Consider the following 21123-nt stretch of genomic DNA (forward strand, 5'->3'; position numbering starts at 1 on the left):
AGAAGCAACAGCAGCCACAGAGGAGTGATTCAAGGCATCAGCATTTTCACCAGCCAGCTTGGGAAACTGACAAACAGATATGCAATAGAGGGGTCTTACAGTCTAGCCGACGTGTTTTTACCTAATGATATTAACCATATTAACTTTTGCCTCTGGGGGTGCTCTTGAGCCAAAAGGGGTCTTCTATATAGGCCCATCTCCCCACATCCAAGAGTAAAACCATTGGCCTAAAGTTTTAATGTCTATATGTTATACCATCTTCCCCAACAATAACAACCACCATGAATAGGTTTAGCTGATGCAATAAATGAATTACAACTAAAATGTGTTGTATTTGTAAAAAAGTAGCAACATTGTATTCTACACAAAAATGACCATGCTGGATCACTGTATCTAGTGAACATGCTTTTCCCACTCCAGACATTGTGTTGATAAGAAACCACAGCACACTTTGTTGATGTTGAACAAAATCCATTTTCTGTACATAAAGTACATTTGTGTACAACAGACAATCAAGTACATCCAATATAATAGCAAACATATTATATTCAGCACTAAGGACAATAGTTCAGCTAGGATTTTCAGAGACATTTGACATTCAGATTCTTAAATATCTTACCTCTTGGTGTGTTGCTGCGCGCGTCGTGGTTCTTTTAAAACCCTTGTAAAGTGACACTGCTTATGTATTTTTTACATTTTTATTGAACCTTTATTTAACTCGGCTATAGCCACAGGGGTGAAAGTATTTACAAACCTAATCAAAACTGCACGTCTGCAACTGGATTCTCTAAATGTAATGTGACCTCACAGGGGGCTGGTTGCACAGCTTGTTGTCATTGTTTTAGTTTGATCCCCAATAGATAAGACTGACTAAACCAAGAGAGATCAAGGATTAGCCTAACCTCAACCTCAACCTCAAGCCTAACCTCATCAACCTTTGACAAGAAAAAACAATGGCTAACCCTAAATCCTAACATAAACGTAAAATTATTTAATACATTTGTATTATGTTCAATCTTCAGAATAAACAGCATTGAACAAATGACAAATGCTTTGTACGCGCACATCCATATGACATGATAATAACACACATGTGCTAATCAATAACAAGGTATATTCATGGTACCCAACCTAAAAGTTGATGTGATAGTTACGTAATGCAGACAAATAGTCATCTTCTTTGAGGTTAATGTCTCTTGATTTTGTATGTTTTCCAACCCCACCCAATAAAAGACTCAGGGTGTATCAAGATAGATTTTACGCAACAAACACCAGTAAAACAAACCAGGAAGATGTGAGATTCTGCTTTTGTTCTATATTCCTTTAAAAAACATATTTTCATAAAGGTCAATGGAGTCACGTAGGGCAGGTTTTTATTTTTTGCATTTTCATTGTTGGACATAAGACTAAAAACACCAGCAAATCAGCTCCAAGTGATTTTAATTTGGGAAATCTGTTCCCAAGTATTCCCACACATAATAGAGAGACACGTGATCGTATACAAACGTAAGCAAGGTTTGAAATAATGACGTTTTAGTCAAATATATCTGTTTGGGCTTGTGGTCAATTTCCAGTCTACAAATGATTTGTAATTATGTTGCGGCCCGCCGACCATCCGCTCAAAAACAAAAAAAAACATTCCACCGCTGAAACTAGTTGATGATCCCTGACGTAGGGTATAGTGTCCTGAAGTATATGATTTCATGTAGTAAAAAGACGAAACTGTGTTATACAGGAAAAAACAACAAATCCATTATTTCCTGGATGTACAGTATCTGCATTTTATGAGTGAAATCACAGTTTAAGATGAATTGATTATTTGTACATTCATTCTTACAAAGTCTCCATTACTTTAGAAGACAGCCGTTGGCCTAGGTAGAGGATGGCCATCAAGAGGACATCCTCAACTTGAGGACTTTGTTCAGGTAGCCTACGCTACTCTCAGCTCCCATTAACTGAACAGAATGTCTTGGCCCTGAAACCTTGAGTTGAGTTCATTAGGGCATTCAACAAAATTATTATTTTAAATGTTTTGCAACATAAAAGGAAAAAATGACAGGTTTCAGTCTGTTTCAGTCTGTTTTCTTCCGTTTGATGCCTAATGAACACGTCCCTGCTCAACCTCAGGTCACACCAAAATGGCTTCTGATCCGTGATTGATCGATTGGTCTGCGTGTTGTCTTCACAGTCAATTAACAAGCAGCAAGTTCACTTTTGAGTGCGTGGAATGTCAACAACTATGTTCCACATAGCTACTATATGTCCTTGTTTTCCTAAATGAACTCCAGACCCTCATACTTCACGTCTCCTATCTTGGTTTCAGGTAACAGGATCTGGCCGTCCAGTGTGAATGCCATTATGTACGAGGCGATTTTCCCAGCGTCCTCCTCCGACTTGAGAGCCACGATGATCTGATCGTCCGTGTTGGGGACAAACTTGAAGGAGGAGAAGCCGTGAGTGGGGTTATGCGGGCCCACCCGGTTCACAGTGACGTCCTGGAAGTCCGGCGAGCAGCTGAGGACGAGGTTGGCAGCGCGGCGCTCGTCGGCCGTCTCGTCGTAGCGCTCTTTGCTAGCGCGGCGTGGGAGGAAGAACCAGCGCTGCAGGCTGTTGCTCCACGCGGCCGACTCGTGAATCAGGTAACCTGGGGATAGAATGTCATGAGAATCTGAATATCATAAAGAATGCTAATAGTTTACAGGGATAACTCTAACTGTATATGGTAGGCCAACACAGTCAGCATAGCCTTTGCAGTTAGCGTTAGCATGGTTAGCATTTGTAACCCTGCAGCTCTCACCTGGAGGTTCGATCCCAGCTGCGGACCTCAGGAGGTTGTACTTGGGGACCCAGTTCTGGTGCTGCACGTCCCCCCGATGGCCCACCACCTTCACCCACTCAGGGTTGTTGTTGACCACCTCCCCCGTGGTGGTTGTCCACTCTTTCCCCAGGCCACCCACGTACAAGTGCTCGTCCTTTACCGCTAGCCACTCAGCCTTGAACCCTGACAGAGGGAAAGAGGGTCATTGGGACACACATCAAGATTTTATGATTCACTAAACTACTGTACAGACCTTTTGAATGCACTATAGAGTTAAACAGTATTTAAGAGAAATATACTCTCTCACTTGGCTTATTAAGGACACATACACTGAGTGAACAAAACATTAGGAACACCTGCTTGTTCCATGAGATAGCTTTCACCTGGTCAGTCTATGATCCCTTACTGATGTCACTTGTTAAATCTACTTCAATCAGTGTAGCTGAAGGGGAGGAGACAGGGTAAAGAAGGATGTTTAAGCCTTGAGACATGGACTGTGTATGTGTGCCATGAATGGGCAAGACAAAATATTTAAGTGCCTTTGAACAGGGTATGGTTGTAGTTGCCACAGGTTTGAGTCAAGAACTGCAACGCTGCTGGGTTTTTCCACCATGCTCAACAGTTTCCAGTGTGGATCAATAATGGTCCACCACCCAAAGGACATCCAGCCAACTTGACAACTGTGGGAAGCATTGGAGTCAACATGGGCCAACATCCCTGTGGAACGCTTTCAACAACTTGTAGAGTCTATGCCCCGATGAATTAAGGCTGTTCTGAGGGCAAAAGAAGGTGCAATTCAATATTAGGAAGGTGTTCTTAATGTTTTGTTCACTCAAGTGTTTACAAATGAGAATGAGATCCAACAAATTCCATTGCCATGGTTGTGGTCTACCCCAGATGAGGTTCTTCAACAGACCCCTTAGAGTAAATAAACAGATGAAGTTCCAAATCTGCCTGCCTGGTCTACAGTGAGACACTCACACAATCCCAAATCGATCCCTAACCCCTACTCCATATTCACTTATGGAGATCTGAGAGGATTAAATAGGTGTCAGCAATATGGTGAAAATTCAATCTACCCTATTAGAAGGCAAGATGAAGCAATTACCATATAACTTATACCTATTCAATCCTTTCAGATCTACAGGAGTGCCTAGGAAGAATGGGGGGGGGGGTCGATTCTGCACTTGAATTTGGCTCATCAGCCTCACTGACCTTTGGAGACGGAGCCGTCCCCGTCGGGTAGGATGACCCAGGGCACAGCCTTGCTGCCGTCGATGTGGTAGACCACGCCCGTTCGGTCGTCCACGCTGTACAGCTTCCCGTTGAACACCACCAGCTCTGACAGCTCCATGCCCCGGCCCTTCTCCGCCAGGTGGCTCTCCAGCAGGACCCTCTCCGCATCCCATTCCACGGCCACCTTGGTGCCACTCTCCGACACCAGCAGGTGGCCCCGGCGCATGTAGCTGAACCACGTCAGCTTCTTGTCGCTGCGCGAGTCCGTGTCCAGGTCGGCGATGACCCCGATGCGGTAGCGCGTGCCCTGCGGCGTCCGCTCGGGGGTGCTGAGCGGGTAAGTGTCATTGTAGCGGTCGGCCGCCACGTCCACCTCCATCCCCGTGTGGCCAGACTGCCTGTTACGGGAGCTGGGGACCTCGGAGAAGGAGCCCGGGTTCAGGTGCATGTAGAGGAGGACCAGGGCCAGGGCCAGGGCCAGGGCTACGATGGCCCTCAAATTGAGGCGGAATCGGGGGTCTGGGGTGTTGGTCATGGAGGCCAACATGGGAAGTCCTCCGACTGAGATGTGCAGGGGGTTCATAGACGGATCATTCTGCTCCAGTTGGGTGTAGCCTGGAGAAACAGGCATGGGGGAGGGACCTGAAAAGGTTAGGGAGAGGAGAACGGAGGGGTCAGAGATCTGATTTCTGAGGGACAGGCTGCCCTCCTCAGCTACAGTACACAGGTAGAATCTCAATTGTATTTCCTTGATTCCTCTCCTCGCCTCCTTCTCACCCACTCACTCAACACACTCACATCAGTAGTTAGATAACCATGTATTGTTGTTATTACTTTGGCCTCAATCCTATAGAATATTTCACAAGTCTCATGACTCTCAATCATCATGTGTATCTCAGTGCAATTTTGAGAGAAATACAGCAGCTCTGGAATCTGACGGCACTATAACAACCCCACAACCGCTGAAGAACTCCTTGAAGATGTCACATGGATTAGGTGTTTTGATTTAACATGTGTTAAATCTTTCACGAGAGACTAATATCAATGTCATCAGTGAAACACCAAATCAGTACATAAACATTCAGATAAATAATGTGTGAGATTTCACACCAGACAACAGTATACAATACACACCAGCTTCATTCAGATCCAGCTTGCCTGTAAAGAACTGAAAATAATGATATAATCTCTGCTCACAAGGATGTTCTTCTTTAAGGCTCACCTCTGTCCATATAGCAGACCACTGAAAGAACACTAGCTTGCAGATCCTGAAGAGAATGTCTATGTACAGGCAATGAGCATCCCACAGCTCAGTTCTGCTGTGAAGGAGGAAGAAGTGGTAGCTGCAGGTGAGACCAATAGAAGCTGGCCACAGGTGTGCAGTGTGTCGACGTGGAGCCTGGGAGTGGCACATTCAGTGACATAAAATGGGACAATATTTTGTGTCGAACAGGTAAAGCAGGAAAGATAGCACGTAGGCAGCCGGAAACCACCCCCACAACCTTTGTCACTCAAAACTACACTCTCAGTCAGATGAAGGTTTTCAAAAACTAGCCTACTTTTAGGATTTGGCTAAGCTAACAAGTGGTGAACAGGTAGAGTAGTCTTTATTAAGACAAGCATTTCGCTACACCCGCAATAACATCTGCTAAACACGTGTATGTGACCAATACAATTTGATTTGGATTGATTTGATTTGGATCTCAGTAGCAAATCTCATGTGTGCTGCTTACCAGATGGCTATCTCTCTCACGAGTGATGTTGATTGGCTAACAGCTGACAGAATAAGGCAATGCAATCCTGCCTACGTTTTAGTACATCTAAATAAGAAACTGTTTGCCACAGCATTATCGTGGCTTTTTTTGATAGTATCTGTCGCCATACATCTGAAAAAATGTATTCTACACTCAATGTGGCCTAAATGTTGGCTGATGATTCAAACGGAATTCTTCCGCTTCTCTATGTTTGATACATACTTCAGTCTGAGACCGCCATCGTTGAAGTAATTTGTGGTGAGGTCAAAATGATTGGATCATCTCTAACCAATCAGAGTAGCAAAGCCAATGCCGAATTTTCAAATATTCTGACTCTGGCTCAACTCATTGGTTTCTGGGACCAACCAGAACTGTTAGAATTTTTTTCCATTCTAGAAACCATCATGGAGGTACTCAGATCCAGATTCATTGTGGAGAAGAAACAAATGTTTTGTGGGCGTAGAATTTGCCCGGAGCAAGGAGTTTGAGTAACCAGGCAAACCTAAATGTTAACTAAAAAATTGCAAATGTGAATCGGGGTGAAAGGCAGCATCGGCATCGAATGAAATAATTATTTTAAACGCGCTCTCAGAAATACACCAACATGTGCACCCTCAAGAAAATCTTTGTGACCTCGCTTTGAGTTGGTTCCAGGAGCGACACATCCTGTGACCAGGATATAATGTCTCTAAAGCAGGAGCAGCAGCTCCTCTTCTGCTGAAAGACTCTTTTATACCAGGACTGTGGCCAGGGCCCCCAGCCAAACAGAAGTCCATTGACACCCTGAGGCCCTCTGCTCTGTGCCAGACTTCCCTCTCTGGCATGCTAGTCTAACACACAGGCACACAGCAGCTGGTTGAAAGTAAATCACCAGAAAACAGATTGTTGTTTGTGCACCCACACTAGGAAATGCCTGAGGTGTGAGCATGTAGGTCCTCAAACACACGGCATCAATTACAGGGTAAACTATCTGTGATGGATGGAATCCCAACTAGACACTACAGACATCACACACTATAGTACACATCTCCAACATGTCTCTCCTCTAGCCAGGTCCCAGATCTGTTCGGGCTCTATAGCAAATCCTATGGTTGTTGTCATGCCATACATAGGAGTAGGTGAGGTATAGGCAAGCACGCACAAACTGATCTGGGACCAAGTTACCTCTTCTCCATATAGTACCTCACAACAAACTCCTCAAATCACAGAGTCCATGCAGGATCTGCTGTCACTGATAGTTTAGTAGTATGGAGTTACCCTTTCTTCTCCTCCTCCTTCCTGAATGCTGGCCGACTGTCATCTCAATTCCACAACCGCACCAATGGACCAGCTACACTCTTCCGTTGCCCTAGAGTTAATTGAATGCTGAGCAGTGAACTCCTTACTTATCAGCTGAAAGGGATTGGCTGTACAACCATGACTAAGGGTAACAACAACGGTAGTGAACTTTAACTAGACTTGGGGGATTAGTATTGATTAACCACCGCAAGTCCAAAGGGGAAAACCTAGCAAGGTAATTGACACAACTACTCTTCACCACTCTTGTCTTGCTTGACATTTGTGCATGTGTGGACTGCAAGCCTAGGTAAAGTCAACATATTGTTCCTCTAGTCTGGCCTCGTTCCATACTGTATGATCTGTAGCCTGGCCTCGTTCCATACTGTATGTTCTGTGGCATGTAGCCTGGCCTCATTCCATACTGTATGTTCTGTAGCCTGGCCTCGTTCCATACTGTATGTTCTGTAGCCTGGCCTCGTTCCATACTGTATGTTCTGTAGCCTGGCCTCGTTCCATACTGTATGTTCTGTAGCCTGGCATCGTTCCATACTGTATGTTCTGTAGCCTGGCCTCGTTCCATACTGTATGTTCTGTAGCCTGGCCTCGCTCCATACTGTATGTTCTGTGGCATGTAGTCTGGCCTCGTTCCATACTGTATGATCTGTAGCCTAGCCTCGTGCCATACTATACGTTCTGTGGCATGTAGTCTGGCCTCGTTCCATACTGTATGTTCTGTAGCCTGGCCTCGTTCCATACTGTATGTTCTGTGGCATGTAGTCTGGCCTCGTTCCATACTGTATGTTCTGTAGCCTGGCCTCGTTCAATACTGTATGTTCTGTGGCATGTAGTCTGGCCTCGCTCCATACTGTATGTTCTGTAGCCTGGCCTCGATCAATACTGTATGTTCTATAGTCTGGCCTCGTTCCATACTGTATGTTCAAGGCCAGGCTACAGAACAGACAGTATGGGACGAGGCCAGACTAGAAGCACACTCTGTTGACTTTACCTATGCTTGCAGAGCACACATGCACAAAGGTCAAGGTTCAAAAGTCACTGATTTAGTATCAGCCATTACTATAAAGACAATCTCCTATCACTATGACAACTTTAGACCCGAAAACACACCAAGGTGTGTCTGCGATGCAATTACAGCATGTCATGATGGCGGTGTATTCAAGTAGCCTGGCCCTAGATCTGTTCGTGCTACCAAGACAATGACAATAGCAGTTAGCAAGACAGTAAAAACAGATCTGGGAGCAGGCTATATTATTCAAATAGGTTACCTGCGGAGTGTTGACTGGAAAAACCACGGTGGAAGTCTGAAATGCATGGACTATAACATGTTTTGTTTTCATCATTATAATAGGTCTACTTGTTATCCACCCACTCTGATCATACATTTGAGTGGTCTTTGTGTCATTTTAAAGACGTTGTGATATGTTTCCCTGCACTACAATGCACTTTAAAGTAATTGCTCATTGTGTCTAGATGTCTATTAAATTTGACCTATAATTAATTACAATATGAGTAAAATAGTTTTTTCCTTTTTTTTTATTTTTAAGAAGTATGTTAAAAAGCATATTTTCTGTTTTTGAATGGTGTGGCCGTATGCTGGTCATTAAAAATATTCACACGAGTAGACTGCTTATTGGCCAGCTACATTATCCTCTATGAGGATATAGCCAGCATATCTGAAACAATCTGTTTGAGGTGGGTATATGATGAGTCAACAACATTATTTGGGTATGAGGTAACAGAATATGAACTTTTAAAAGTGATTTTCAGTGGACAGTTACTTGAAATAAATATGAATTTGAGAATTTCACACATGTCAGGATAAAGCAAAAGGAGAAAGTTAGTTACATTCAGATATCGATTCTAATTGTAAACCACTGTCTCTTAGCAAATTTTCAAAGAAAGATTACATCTGCAGAAACGGTCTTCAACAGCCATATAATGGACTTTGGCGCTACAAAGGTTATATGTCATTAAAGGACACGTGTGTCAAGACAATAAATGGTTCACTGTGACAGCTGTTGGGCAGGGGTTGCAGAATGAGCATAGACTAACTGTTTTCTGCCTTTCAACTGAGCATACCATGTGATGGTACCTGCTGGTAGCAAATTCAGGGGTAGCCCTGACCGGGACTCGAACTCGGGTCCAGCTACTCAATAATTTAGCTGTTAGGCCAAGAGATCCGAACCTCTTGACAATGTTGCTAGGTGATTAACCTCGAGTAGCAACATTGTGGGAGGCACCCCATCTGTCTAGAGACTACTAGGTGACAGGTTAAGGTCACTTAATAGGTATCTAGGCCTAGTTGTTTCAAGTTATTTTTGATTGCCATAGTTTATGCATTTAAATTGTTTTGAATATGTTCTGCTGTAGATAAATGGTGTTGAATGACAATATTCACATACAAGAATTCACTATTCAAAGTAGGTCTATCTTCCTACTGATGTATGACCTTGTCTTTTACATTCCTGCAGTTATAAATGACAAGACTAGATACTGGTTCTACCTACAGTACTGTGTGATCATGTGGTTGGTTTATAATGGGTTTTAGAGCAGTGTTAGACTGGCAGACTTCCACTGGCATTGCGCCTGTATGTCACCCCTTTGCTGTTATAACAGCCTCCATTCTTCTGGGAAGGCTTTCCACTAGATGTTGGAACATTGCTGCGGGGACTTGCTTCCATTCACCCACAAGAGCATTAGTGAGGTCGGGCACTTAGGCCTGGCTCGCAGTCAGAGTACCAATTCATCCCAAAGGTGTTCAATTAGGGTTGGGTTAGTGTTCTCCTGACTCAGATTTGTCCTTCTGACTGCCAGATGGCGAAGCGTCTAATGGCGGTGAGCTTAACACCACTCCAGCTGACACTTGGCATTGCACATGGTGATCTTAGGCTTGTGTGCGGCTGCTCGGCCATGGAATCCCATTCCATGAAGCTCCCGACTAACAGTTATTGTGCTGACATTGCTTCCATAGGCAGTTTGGAACTTGGTGTGGAGTTTTGCAACCAGGACAGACTATTTTTACACGGTACGTGCTTTCGGCTGAGCCGTGCTCCTAGATGTTTCCACTTCACAGTAACAGCACTTACAGTTGACAGGGGCCGCTCTAACAGGGCAGAAATTTGACAACTGACTTGTTGGAAAGGTTGCATCCTATGACGGTGCACGTTGAAAGTCCCTGAGCTCTTCAGTAAGACCAATCAACTGCCAATGTTATACACCTGTCAGCAGCGGGTGTGGCTGAAATAGCCGAATCCACTAATTTGAAGGTGTCCACATACTTTTATGTATATATAGTGCATTTTAAAACATGCCAACTCGAGCCCCCATCACCACACTAGTGACAGATTAGTGAGTAGGCCTAATTCGAACATGAAAAGGGGATGTACATGTGACAACATATGAGTGCTCCCGTTTAACTAGGATATGCTCTGGAATTGTCGGATAATATTAAATAAAGGCGACACGAAGCTTCATGGATGCGCAGCGGTTACAAATAATGTTAGAACGATACTCACTACAAGTGATATGGCGCCAAATAACAGTCCGATAATGGTTTGATTGGCGACAACACAGCTTCGTTTAAATCTAGGCTACAGTGTTTAGTCTCCATCGTTTGCATCATTAGGGAAACCATGGGCTACTTCCTTGTTCAGTGACAGTATAAAATAAGTCCCGCCCAGGCAACGAAACGTACCTAGCCTACGAATTGAAAAGCATTCTGGATTACTATGCGCTGCTAGCGTAAATGTTGGATGAAAGTGTTTCAGTTGTCTGCAACGTTGAAACGTAACTAATATGCGACAGTGTGACTTTCATTGCAATGCAGGTGCAACAGAACATCTAAAATAATTGTCCTTGTTCGAGAGGATCAAAAACCGTAATGTATCAGGGTAAAGTGTGACTGACTGATCAGTAGTTATTTATGATGCAAGGGTTCTTGTAGATCAGTCAGTCGGTAATTTAGTCGCCTGCAATGTCGAACAAGCTCATGTCCATGATAGCAGTGACGGTGCTAGACTTCAAATACCACACACTGTTAGTAGTGAAAGGTTCCTGGCATTGGCATAGATTGAAAAATTGACAAGAGTCATGTGATGTTTATGTTGCACAATGTCTGAGTTTTCAGTAAGCTCCGCGTCCAATGTGAAACATAATAACTAGAGGTGACACACAGGGCCCTCCCAGAGAGAGAGCACAAATAGCCTTACTAGTTCTAGTTGTAAAATGTATTTATCTACTTTTAACCAGCTCCTTTATTCTCCCTCCTTAGCGGCGGCTCAAATATTTGCCTTTGGAATACACCCTTCTATAAAAAAAAAAAAGGACAGTCTCCAAACAGGAAAAGCCTTTATTTGACAAAGGTTCGGCGGTGGTGTAGTAGACTTTTATAAGGCACTTTGTGCAACAGACTGTAAAGTCTCTCAGTGCAATCTTGAAACCCAAGACAGAGAGCATAATAAGTGGTGAGATCAGTTCATCAGAGAGAACGTAAATAAATGAGCTTGTACCAAAGATAAACCAAGAACAAAGGCAGGACCATATGTTGTTTTTGGTGAAGGTTCTTAGTCTGGTACTGTATGGAAGGCATTGTCATGCCCAGGAGGATTAAAAGGCATAGGTCATTTACAAAACAATTTTCAATTTAATATCACAACGCTGCCTGAGGAAGACTAGTAGTTGAAACTCGTTGCAGTTGTGCGTCCTAATGTGGTATGCTGACTGCTCCCATATGTATTGTGTAAATATCTTCTGTTAATAGTTCACTAATGTTTATTGCATCGTACTGGCCGCCTACTCATTTTCTTTCAATGGAATACCATTACAATTCAATATACTGTATATATTACCTACTAGATGGTATTTTGTTAAACTCATCTATGAGAATTCTGATATGAGTTTTGTCTGAAAAGGTGTGTGTCGGGGACAAGAACACTCCAGAACTGAATAAAACCTTTCCAAGGCACGTTCGGAATAGATGAAGGTAGGAGACAAACAAGTTGAGGAGAAGGCCTTCCTGATACTAAACAACACACACCCTCGTTTACCAAATATATGACAGACTCGTCTGAAACTACAATAAAAAATTGAACGAAAGGGTTAACATGACCTGGGAGCATGTACTAGACATGACATTCACATGACAAAAAGATAACGTGTTATCCAATTTAGCCCCAAAAAATGTACGGCTGGTTTCCCAGACCAAGATTAATAATCCTATTCCAGGACGAAAATCTACTTGCAATGGAGACTTTCCATTAAGCGTGAGTTTCAGTCCAGGAGTAGGTTTAAACTGGGCATGGGAAATAGGCTCTTAGTGAGTTCAGTGGTGGTTTTTGAAAGCACTGATATACAGTAGTCGTTAAGGGTAGCATTTTTCAGACAGTGCACCCATTATTGGGACAAATAAAAGTATGGGTTTGCAGAGAAAAACAAAAACAGTCTTCGTTTGTCAATAATTTAGCAATACATTTGATTTCTAGATATATGGCAATAAGTTCTGATATCCTGGGCTTGCTATTACATTGAAATACATTGAAATTATCAAAAGGTATTTGTATATGCACTATACCATATAACTGGATTAGGCAGCATAGAAAAATACAGTTTGTGTCCATAGCATAGCATAGCCTCATTAGTTGCAATACAAAGCAATGTTCCCAGCGACATATGTTTTAGTGGTTTGATCTGAACTTCAGTGTCCACATAACTGCATTACATATGTTACAAGACAAACAGTACAGAGAACAACAGAAACATAACATATGGCAGTTACCTCAAGTGGTGATGGCACTCAATCTCATATTTTTCCATGGCATTCTAGGTTTTACCCTAGTAACAGTTTTCCATAGATTCTACCTGAAGCTCAGCTCAGGCCCTCTAGTTGTATGTATAAAAATGCAGCAAAATATCCATTCAAAATCTAAACTACAATATGAATACCAACTTAAATCATGTCAACACACCCTTCATTATGTAAGCGCAACACCAGCTAGGACTTAAACAGTTAGGTAAAAGGAGAGGACCAGTGGAGTGCTGAGATCAGTCCACATAGAGGCACCATAGCCTGGTCTCAGATCTTTTTGTGTTTGGCATGACAATGACTGTAGGAGTTGGCAAGACAGCACAAAGATCTGGGACCAGGCTACAGGCACCAATGGCAACTTAAAAACCAAAAAACATCCTCCCCCCCAAATCCGGTCAATGGTTCAGTCCCTCAGTAAGACGGGGGCTGATATGGTGCTGGTTGCTCTTGGTTTTGGGGGGTGAAAGGGGACTGCTGGTAGCCCTCTGGCCCACTGGTGGGGTATGGCGGATAGGCGGAGGTAGATGGGTAAGGGGTGCTGTAGTCATTGGCTGGGTCTGTGTAGCCCTGGTCAATGTCACTCACTCCTTGGCGGTATCTTGTATAAGCAAATGTAGTCAATAGAGCCTGTGAGGAAATATTGGTCAATACGTTTTTAAAAATCCCATAACACGTGTCACAAAGTGCTTATACAGAAACCCAGCCTAAAACAGCAAGCAATGCAGATGTAGAGCATTATGTGCATGTTACAATTACTGCCAGAGAGTGTTGTGTGTAAGATAAGTAGAAGATTCTAGAATGCCTGGTGCCCTGGCACACTTGATTTATAAGATCTCTAGCTGGACAAGAGACAGAGCCATGAATCCTGACTGGCAGCCTCATCAGTGATTAGCCTCTCCCCGTCCGTAGTTCTATGGGAATACGTGTCTGAAATGCTATGCTACAGTATTTAAGCTATGTACAGTTCCAATTATATAGCTGCATTATCACTGTTAATATGTACATGTATTCTCCTTTCCTTATAGAACCACAAAGATAACTTCTATGTTGTGTGTGTGTGTGTAGCTGTGTGGTGGTGACCAAGAGATGATAAAGCTCTGGATAAGGACTCATCTGCCTTGTTCTTGCCTGACAGCCTGTAGCGAGTCAGAACCCTAACAATCAGCATTAATTACTAGCGGGTGAGAATTCACTGTCGACCACTAAGACCAGCTGCAGCTAGCAGTTTCACATAGTAACATGTCAGTTGAGAGAAAGAGACAGAGACAAAAAGAGAGAGAGAGAGAGAGAGAGACTGACTCACCCAAGTGACAATGGAGAAGAAGGAGAAGGCCACTACGGCTCGGGCGGCATCGGCAGAGATGGCCGCTGTGTCGGTGGTGTGAGACCACTGATTGGCCAGGACACAGAAGCAGATGAACCAGAACAACGTCCACACTCCTGACAGACAGAGGGAAAGTCAAGTTTATGGTAACATTTCCTCCAAATTCCCTCTTCATAATGCATTATAAGTGCACTCATAATGACATATGAGCAACTACACTATGAGTGTAGTTATAGATGTTTATAAGCAGTGCACCATTAGTACCTATGTCGTTAAGTATAGTGAATTGTGCATGGCATTAGGCATTATAAACCTGCTTGTAATGCATTGTAAGGAAACTAGGCTATTCATAGGAAGTGTTGCCAAGATTATCGTTGAAAAATCTGACCATAAGTGTCAGTTCTGGGTGCCAAACTACAGCCTTACAGATTTATAATCGGAAGTATCACAAAAAAATGTTTTCCCTTACCAGAGAAGACCAAGTCGCCAGTGACAATGTTCTTCCTCTCTTTGGCGTTGCTGATCTGAGGGAAGTAGGCGTCCAGTACGATGAAGATGACGCAGGCGAGAAAGGCCAAAATTCCGATACCCACTCCGAAGCCGCATGCGCTGTCATTCCCGTTGAACATGCATTTGGTGTCTTTTTCCTGTGGAGGGTTGACATAGCCTTCTCCAGTGATGGTGGCAAACACCACTATGGAAAAGAGCTGAAGAGACAACAACTTGTCTGTTAGAACACCCTGGGGTCCGTCACATAGGCCTGTTATCATATAAGACTTATAATATAAGACTGTTATCATAAGACTTATCATATTATCACATAGGCCTGTTATCATACAAGACACGTTGTACTAGGTGTAGCACAGTGTTAGACAACCTGGGGAAAAAACATGAAATGTAATATGTCTGGCGGGAAGCGTAACGGTAGAGGATAACTTCAAGGGGAGTGTGTTCAAGTTTTATTGTCACATGCACAAGTACAGTGAAATGCTTCACTTTCAAGCCATTGTGTGTGTTTGGTATGATTTCAGGGGTTGACCCGTAGTGGATGTGGACAGCCTTATGAAGCCGACCTGTAGTGGATGTGGACAGCCTTATGAAGCCGACCTGTAGTGGATGTGGACAGCCGACCTGTAGTGGATGTGGACAGCCCACACCCACCCACTACTCTATCAACCACAAAATGTGCATTCTATTGGAATTCCGATTGGAACCCTTTGGACAGCTATAGCAGTGCGTGGGTAAAATGCGTGGGCTCACTCAGTTTAGCTCAACGCTGATTGGCTATTATTTTATTTTTATCAAGGGAAGCCAAATGCTTGCTGGCTTCCCTTGCATTCAATGCTACAGGCGGCAACAATGCCATGCTCCTTTTGACCAGACAGCATCAGATAGATAGGCTACACATACAGGAGACAGAGCACTGTTTCACTCGATCGGATGCTTTCTCCGGTGAGACACATCAGCCACTTGCAAATTGAAGGAAAATTGTTAAACACAGAGAGATGAAAAATAAATGTATCTTTTATCTGGGTCAATTTTTTGGGTTGCCTGGGGCAAGTGAACTGAGCAGTTGCAAGTTGCGTTGAGCTTGCTCCGCGGTCACACCATTGGGGTTTTAAGTGAAAACAACGAAACTGGGGCCCCATGACCTGTATCCCATGATGATTTCCGATTGGTATCCAATGGGACTTTTCCATAAGAGCTTCAGCTTTTGGTTAGCTAGCTCAGTGCATCCAAGATCCATCTCTTCTTGACATTGAAGTGTAATGCAACATCAATGAACATGTTTTTCCCATTAAACTAAACATATTGTCTATCTTATAATAATATAGATAGTTGCATGCAAACAAATTGTCATCACAGCTATCCTTGCAGAACTTTTACAGGGGTACGGAAGTTGATGAGATGACCGTGGTGTGGTGGATCTGTCAGACTGACAGTTAATCAGATAGTAGCTAAACAAACCTCTTCCACGTCATGCCAGCGAGCTAACGTTACAGCAGCAAGCTACTAACATCTGTATCTCAAAAGCTGGCCGTTGGCAGGCTTACAACTACCATCATCAACAGTTGGCAAAACGCTTAGTTTGGTTGACACAGCTAAACTGGTCACGGGGAAAAGTTCCCTACTAGAACACAGCTGGATAGCCTATTAGCTAGCATTAGCCAAGTGTCATTCGCAACTTTTCCACAACTGCAACAACATCACAAACTAGAAAACAGGTCAACAACTCTTTCATGTTGTCTTCTTGCCTTGATGCGCAAAGCTTTTCCATAAAAAGACAATACAACTGTGATGTGTACTGTAGTTAAACAGACACCTAGCTAGCTAACGTTAGCTACTTCAAAAGTTTCCTAAAATAACACGCTGTCTGTCAACCTAGAGTAAATCACTCACCCAGCTCAAAATGCGGACTATGGTTTGAGGTTGTTTAATAAAGCTCATAAAATCGAAGGCACCTCCGGCCAGCGAGGCCCCATAGGCACCAGATTCCATTTTATATATATATTTATTTTTTTGCCGATTAATATGTCCAAACTTCAGCTAGAAAATGACTATGCGCATGTCTCATTTGCGAAGTTGCAGGTCTTTGGTTTTGTTTCACTCTCATTTCCCGAAAAGTTAAAGAACCGCCCCCGACCGTGACCACGTCATCTCTAGGATTTTCTCTAGGATTTCATAGGACTAATAATTGCTTCAAATAAATGGGCATACTGCCACTCTCACAGTGACCTATTAGTGTTCAGTATTGTCACATTATCACACATTTTCAAAGGGTTTGTACAAAATAAATAAGCATCTATCCTCTCTCTATGTGTCTGTGTCCCTTTACACACACCCCATTGTGTACACAATGGCTTGTATCTTTATTAACTTGTTATCAACTATTCATTTTCACACGCTTTGAGAATAATAGATAGGCTTATGTAGCCTACTGGCTGACAGTGTGGTGTGGAAGAGAGCAAGATAAAAAGTAATTCTGGCTATAGTGTATAATATATAATTCATCTTTATTGTCAAGGCTATAGCTCATCATTAAGGCAGTATTTGCAATGATACCCCTAGGAACAACCACCTTCCATAGGCTAGCCTCCACTGGGCTCCCTATCAGCAAGGATGCTGCCTTTTGATTGGGACACAGGCTGTGTAATGTGCTTTGGACATGAAAACATTGCATATTGACCACCAAATAGAAAACATTTATTGGTGTTGTTGTGTTGGTGTATCACTGTTATTCACTTCAATATTTTAGATTCTCTAACTAATATCGTCTCAAACGACTGCTATCATATCCCACTAAACTCCATTCATAATGTAGGTTTACCACTAGAGGACAGCAGAAGCACACATAAGGGATTCCTGCTGCGAAAGACAGACTGTTTATTTTGAATTATATATTCACTTCATTTTATTCTTTAGTGATGTGCCAATGCATTTCAGTTGTGCACCACTGTAATGCAGGATTGCAATTAGAATGTTACATTGACTTACAAAATGTATTCAAACTGTTTAGAATTAACTAGACATTCATTTGGAAATATTTTATTAACGTTTTCGAAACTTTTCGCATAATGAATACACCTCTAATGAGGAGAATGTATTTCATTGGTTGAGTCTGCGCCAGAGAAAGCCGCTCGAGCTGAAAGTTGCTGAGCTGAGAGTTCCATGCGCCGTAGGTGTGAACAAACAGGCAGAATCTCTTCCGTTTGATTGGTGGTTTGGGGCTGTGCACGGTAGTCTTCAAAAATTAAGTCTTCAAAAATGGTGAGGGGTAGAACATACATCGATAATGCAAGTCTTATGCATCAAACTATTCAATTTGAAGTTACTTTTTGCAGTTACAATACATATGCAGTTTTGCTAAGAATAATGATTCATAAGTTTAGTGTACTGACTGGTGTTGTTGGTTCTATTGTGTTTCCATCTGGAAACCTGTGGAAATGGAACACACACATCGCATCAATTCTCAGCTGTTAATCAGCGGAGGCTGTTGGGAACAGCTATAGCAGTTCGGGCTCTGTGTAATGGCTGGAATGGTATTATTGGAACGGAGTCAAACATGAGGTTTCCGTATGTTTCATACCGTTTCAATGATTCCATTCCAGCCATTACAATGAGCCGTCATCCTATAGCTCCTCCCACCAGCCTCCACCGCTGTCAAGCACTTGAAGCTCTGGATTAATTAATTTAATACATTTTGTTGAATAGCTTTATATAAAATCCTAAAGGTATTCCAGAAACGAGTTATTAAAAATATAAATACTGTATTGTTGTTTTTCTTTAGTAAAATTATCTCACTAGATCCAAGAAGGAGCTTTAAAGGAGCAGTAAGCGATTGCTACATACATTTTTGAAGAATAGAACTTAAATGCCTCATGGGCTTAGCTCAACTGTAGTACCCCGTCAGAACCCGAAAGCTTGTTTTACTCTGTCTGTAAATGAAGTTAATGTAAACAATGCATGCTTACAACAATAATTTTGATATCATGGATGGTCAGTCCTTGATTGTTTTTATTTTCTTTAACCTCCACAAGTTCCTCTCAATTCCTGTTGAAGAAGTTCCTGATAACATGTGAACATGGCACATTGTCTGTGATAAGGGTCTTTGGGAGGAGGGAGGAAGGAGTACACTAGTGGTCTGTGGGAGGGACCGCTTCCTGTATTGTCTTCTTATGATTGTGAAACAACCCTTCCGTCAGTCTTTTCTTCAGTATATTTTTCGCTTTGGTAGATAATGAGTTGAGAGTGTAAGTTGGTCAGACGAAGTCCTAACTCCTAACCCTAAATCCACCCACTAAGAGCTCCTAACAGTTCTCTCTCCTGGGAACTGGAAGACATGACTGGAACGATGCACTAACTACAGTATATAACACAACAGTACCTCTGTTCCACCAATCCTCTCTTCTTGGTGGGCTCCCCTATGCTTCTGTCTGTGATTGGAAAAAGGTAAGTCCATGATACAGACAGACAGGTGTGGCCGCGCAGAGTGAAGACCAGGAGGATGGCATACAGTGTGGACTTCAATCTGAGCCCTATAATGGAGCTTGAATTAGAGTAAGTTGCTCTTTACTCTCATCTCTGTTAATGACGGGATGTTAAAGTAGAGCTGTGTTTTGTAGCCCATGTCTGTCCACAGTTGCATATTCTGAAGGAGATACTGCATTATTGTGTGTGCTTTGTTGTCCCTCGTTGTTAGTTGTAGATTCACAAATGCTCTCTCTGTCTGGTTGTACATAGTTGGTGCATAGAACATCATCAGTTTGGAATAGGTCAAGGTTGAATTTCAGTTTACCCGGAACAACAATATTGCGTCATTTGGTCAGATGCTGGACCAGGGTACCATTCATGTTTATGCAGTCTGTTCACGAGAGATTAGTCAAGGTCTAAACATCCCATTCAAAAGTTCCTTTATCGCTGTCCCACTACTGTATGGTTATAAGGGAAGGGAACACTGCCGCTCTCTAACCAGGGTTGATTTGAGGAGGAAACTGAAGCTAAGAGCTTTTGGAGGACAGTGGAAGTTGATAAAAGTGCTTCTTTATTGGAGTGACATTTAGGAATGTTAGATTCTCCCAGACTGTCTAGTGTTTGTTTAGTGAATGTTAGAGTCTCCCAGACTGTCTAGTGTTTGTTTAGTGAATGTTAGATTCTCCCAGACTGTCTAGTGTTTGTTTAGTGAATGTTAGATTCTCCCAGACTGTCTAGTGTTTGTTTAGTGAATGTTAGATTCTCCCAGACTGTCTAGTGTTTGTTTAGTGAATGTTAGATTCTCCCAGACTGTCTAGTGTTTGTTTAGTGAATGTTAGATTCTCCCAGACTGTCTAGTGTTTGTTTAGTGAATGTTAGATTCTCCCAGACTGTCTAGTGTTTGTTTAGTGAATGTTAGATTCTCCCAGACTGTCTAGTGTTTGTTTAGTGAATGTTAGATTCTCCCAGACTGTCTAGTGTTTGTTTAGTGAATGTTAGATTCTCCCAGACTGTCTAGTGTTTGTTTAGTGAATGTTAGATTCTCCCAGACTGTCTAGTGTTTGTTTAGTGAATGTTAGATTCTCCCAGACTGTCTAGTGTTTGTTTAGTGAATGTTAGATTCTCCCAGACTGTCTAGTGTTTGTTTAGTGAATGTTAGATTCTCCCAGACTGTCTAGTGTTTGTTTAGTGAATGTTAGATTCTCCCAGACTGTCTAGCGTTTGTTTAGTGAATGTTAGTTTTCAAAGACAATCTTATTTAAAATATATAGCTCTATCTTTTTTTTACAGAAAAATTATTTTCGATTTATTTTATTTTTATTTCACCAAGTAGGCAAGTTGAGAACAAGTTCTCTTTTACAACTGCGACCTGGCCAAGATAAAGCAAAGCAGTGCGACAAAAACAACAACTCAGAGTTACACATAAACAAACATACAGTCAATAACACAATAGAAAAGAAAAATAGAAACATCTATGTGCAAATGTAGGGAGGTAGGCAATAAATAGGCCATAGATGCAAAATAATTACAATTTAGCATTAATACTGGAGTGATAGATGTGCAGATGATGTGCAAGTAGAGATACTTGGGTGCAAAAGAGCAAGAGGATAAGTAATAATATGGGGATGAGGTAGTTGGGTGTGCTACTTACAGACTGGCTGTGTACAGGTACAGTGATTGGTAAGCTGATCTGACAGCTGATGCTTGAAGTTACTGAGGGAGATATAAGACTCCAGTTTCAGATATTTTTGCAATTCGTTCCAGTCATTGGCAGCAGCGAACTGTAAGGAAAGGCGACCAAAGTAAGTGTTGGCTTTGGGGATGACCAGTGAGATATACCTGCTGGAGTGAGTGCTACGGGTGGGTGTTGCTATGGTGACCAGTAAGCTGAGATAAGGCGGGACTTTACCTAGCAGAGACT

The 21123-nt window shown here is 42.5% G+C and overlaps 2 protein-coding genes across 4 annotated transcripts; both read right to left on the bottom strand.

Annotated features, from left to right (window-relative positions):
- Positions 1 to 1496: 1496 nt before the first annotated feature.
- On the bottom strand, positions 1497 to 10749 carry LOC120041641 (soluble calcium-activated nucleotidase 1-like). Of its 3 annotated transcripts, XM_038986516.1 has the most exons (5): positions 10620 to 10749; positions 5277 to 5370; positions 4034 to 4696; positions 2798 to 3001; positions 1497 to 2644 (listed from the first exon to the last, which is right to left on the bottom strand). In XM_038986516.1, the coding sequence occupies exons 2-5, from the start codon at positions 5284 to 5286 to the stop codon at positions 2274 to 2276; spliced, it is 1248 nt and encodes a 415-aa protein (XP_038842444.1). In that variant the 5' UTR covers positions 5287 to 5370; positions 10620 to 10749; the 3' UTR covers positions 1497 to 2273. The 3 variants fall into 3 exon arrangements, with proteins under 3 accessions (XP_038842444.1, XP_038842451.1, XP_038842437.1); XM_038986523.1 differs by lacking the exon at positions 5277 to 5370; XM_038986509.1 differs by lacking the exons at positions 5277 to 5370; positions 10620 to 10749 and adding an exon at positions 7066 to 7244.
- A 685-nt stretch (positions 10750 to 11434) lies between these two features.
- LOC120041663 (synaptogyrin-2-like) lies at positions 11435 to 16832 on the bottom strand. The gene is made up of 4 exons (XM_038986531.1): positions 16632 to 16832; positions 14701 to 14938; positions 14211 to 14347; positions 11435 to 13534 (listed from the first exon to the last, which is right to left on the bottom strand). The coding sequence occupies exons 1-4, from the start codon at positions 16728 to 16730 to the stop codon at positions 13319 to 13321; spliced, it is 690 nt and encodes a 229-aa protein (XP_038842459.1). The 5' UTR covers positions 16731 to 16832; the 3' UTR covers positions 11435 to 13318.
- Between the last annotated feature and the right edge of the window lie 4291 nt (positions 16833 to 21123).

The sequence above is a fragment of the Salvelinus namaycush genome, chromosome 3 (genome assembly GCF_016432855.1).
Source record: "Salvelinus namaycush isolate Seneca chromosome 3, SaNama_1.0, whole genome shotgun sequence".
In the NCBI taxonomy this organism is placed as follows: Eukaryota; Metazoa; Chordata; class Actinopteri; order Salmoniformes; family Salmonidae; genus Salvelinus; species Salvelinus namaycush.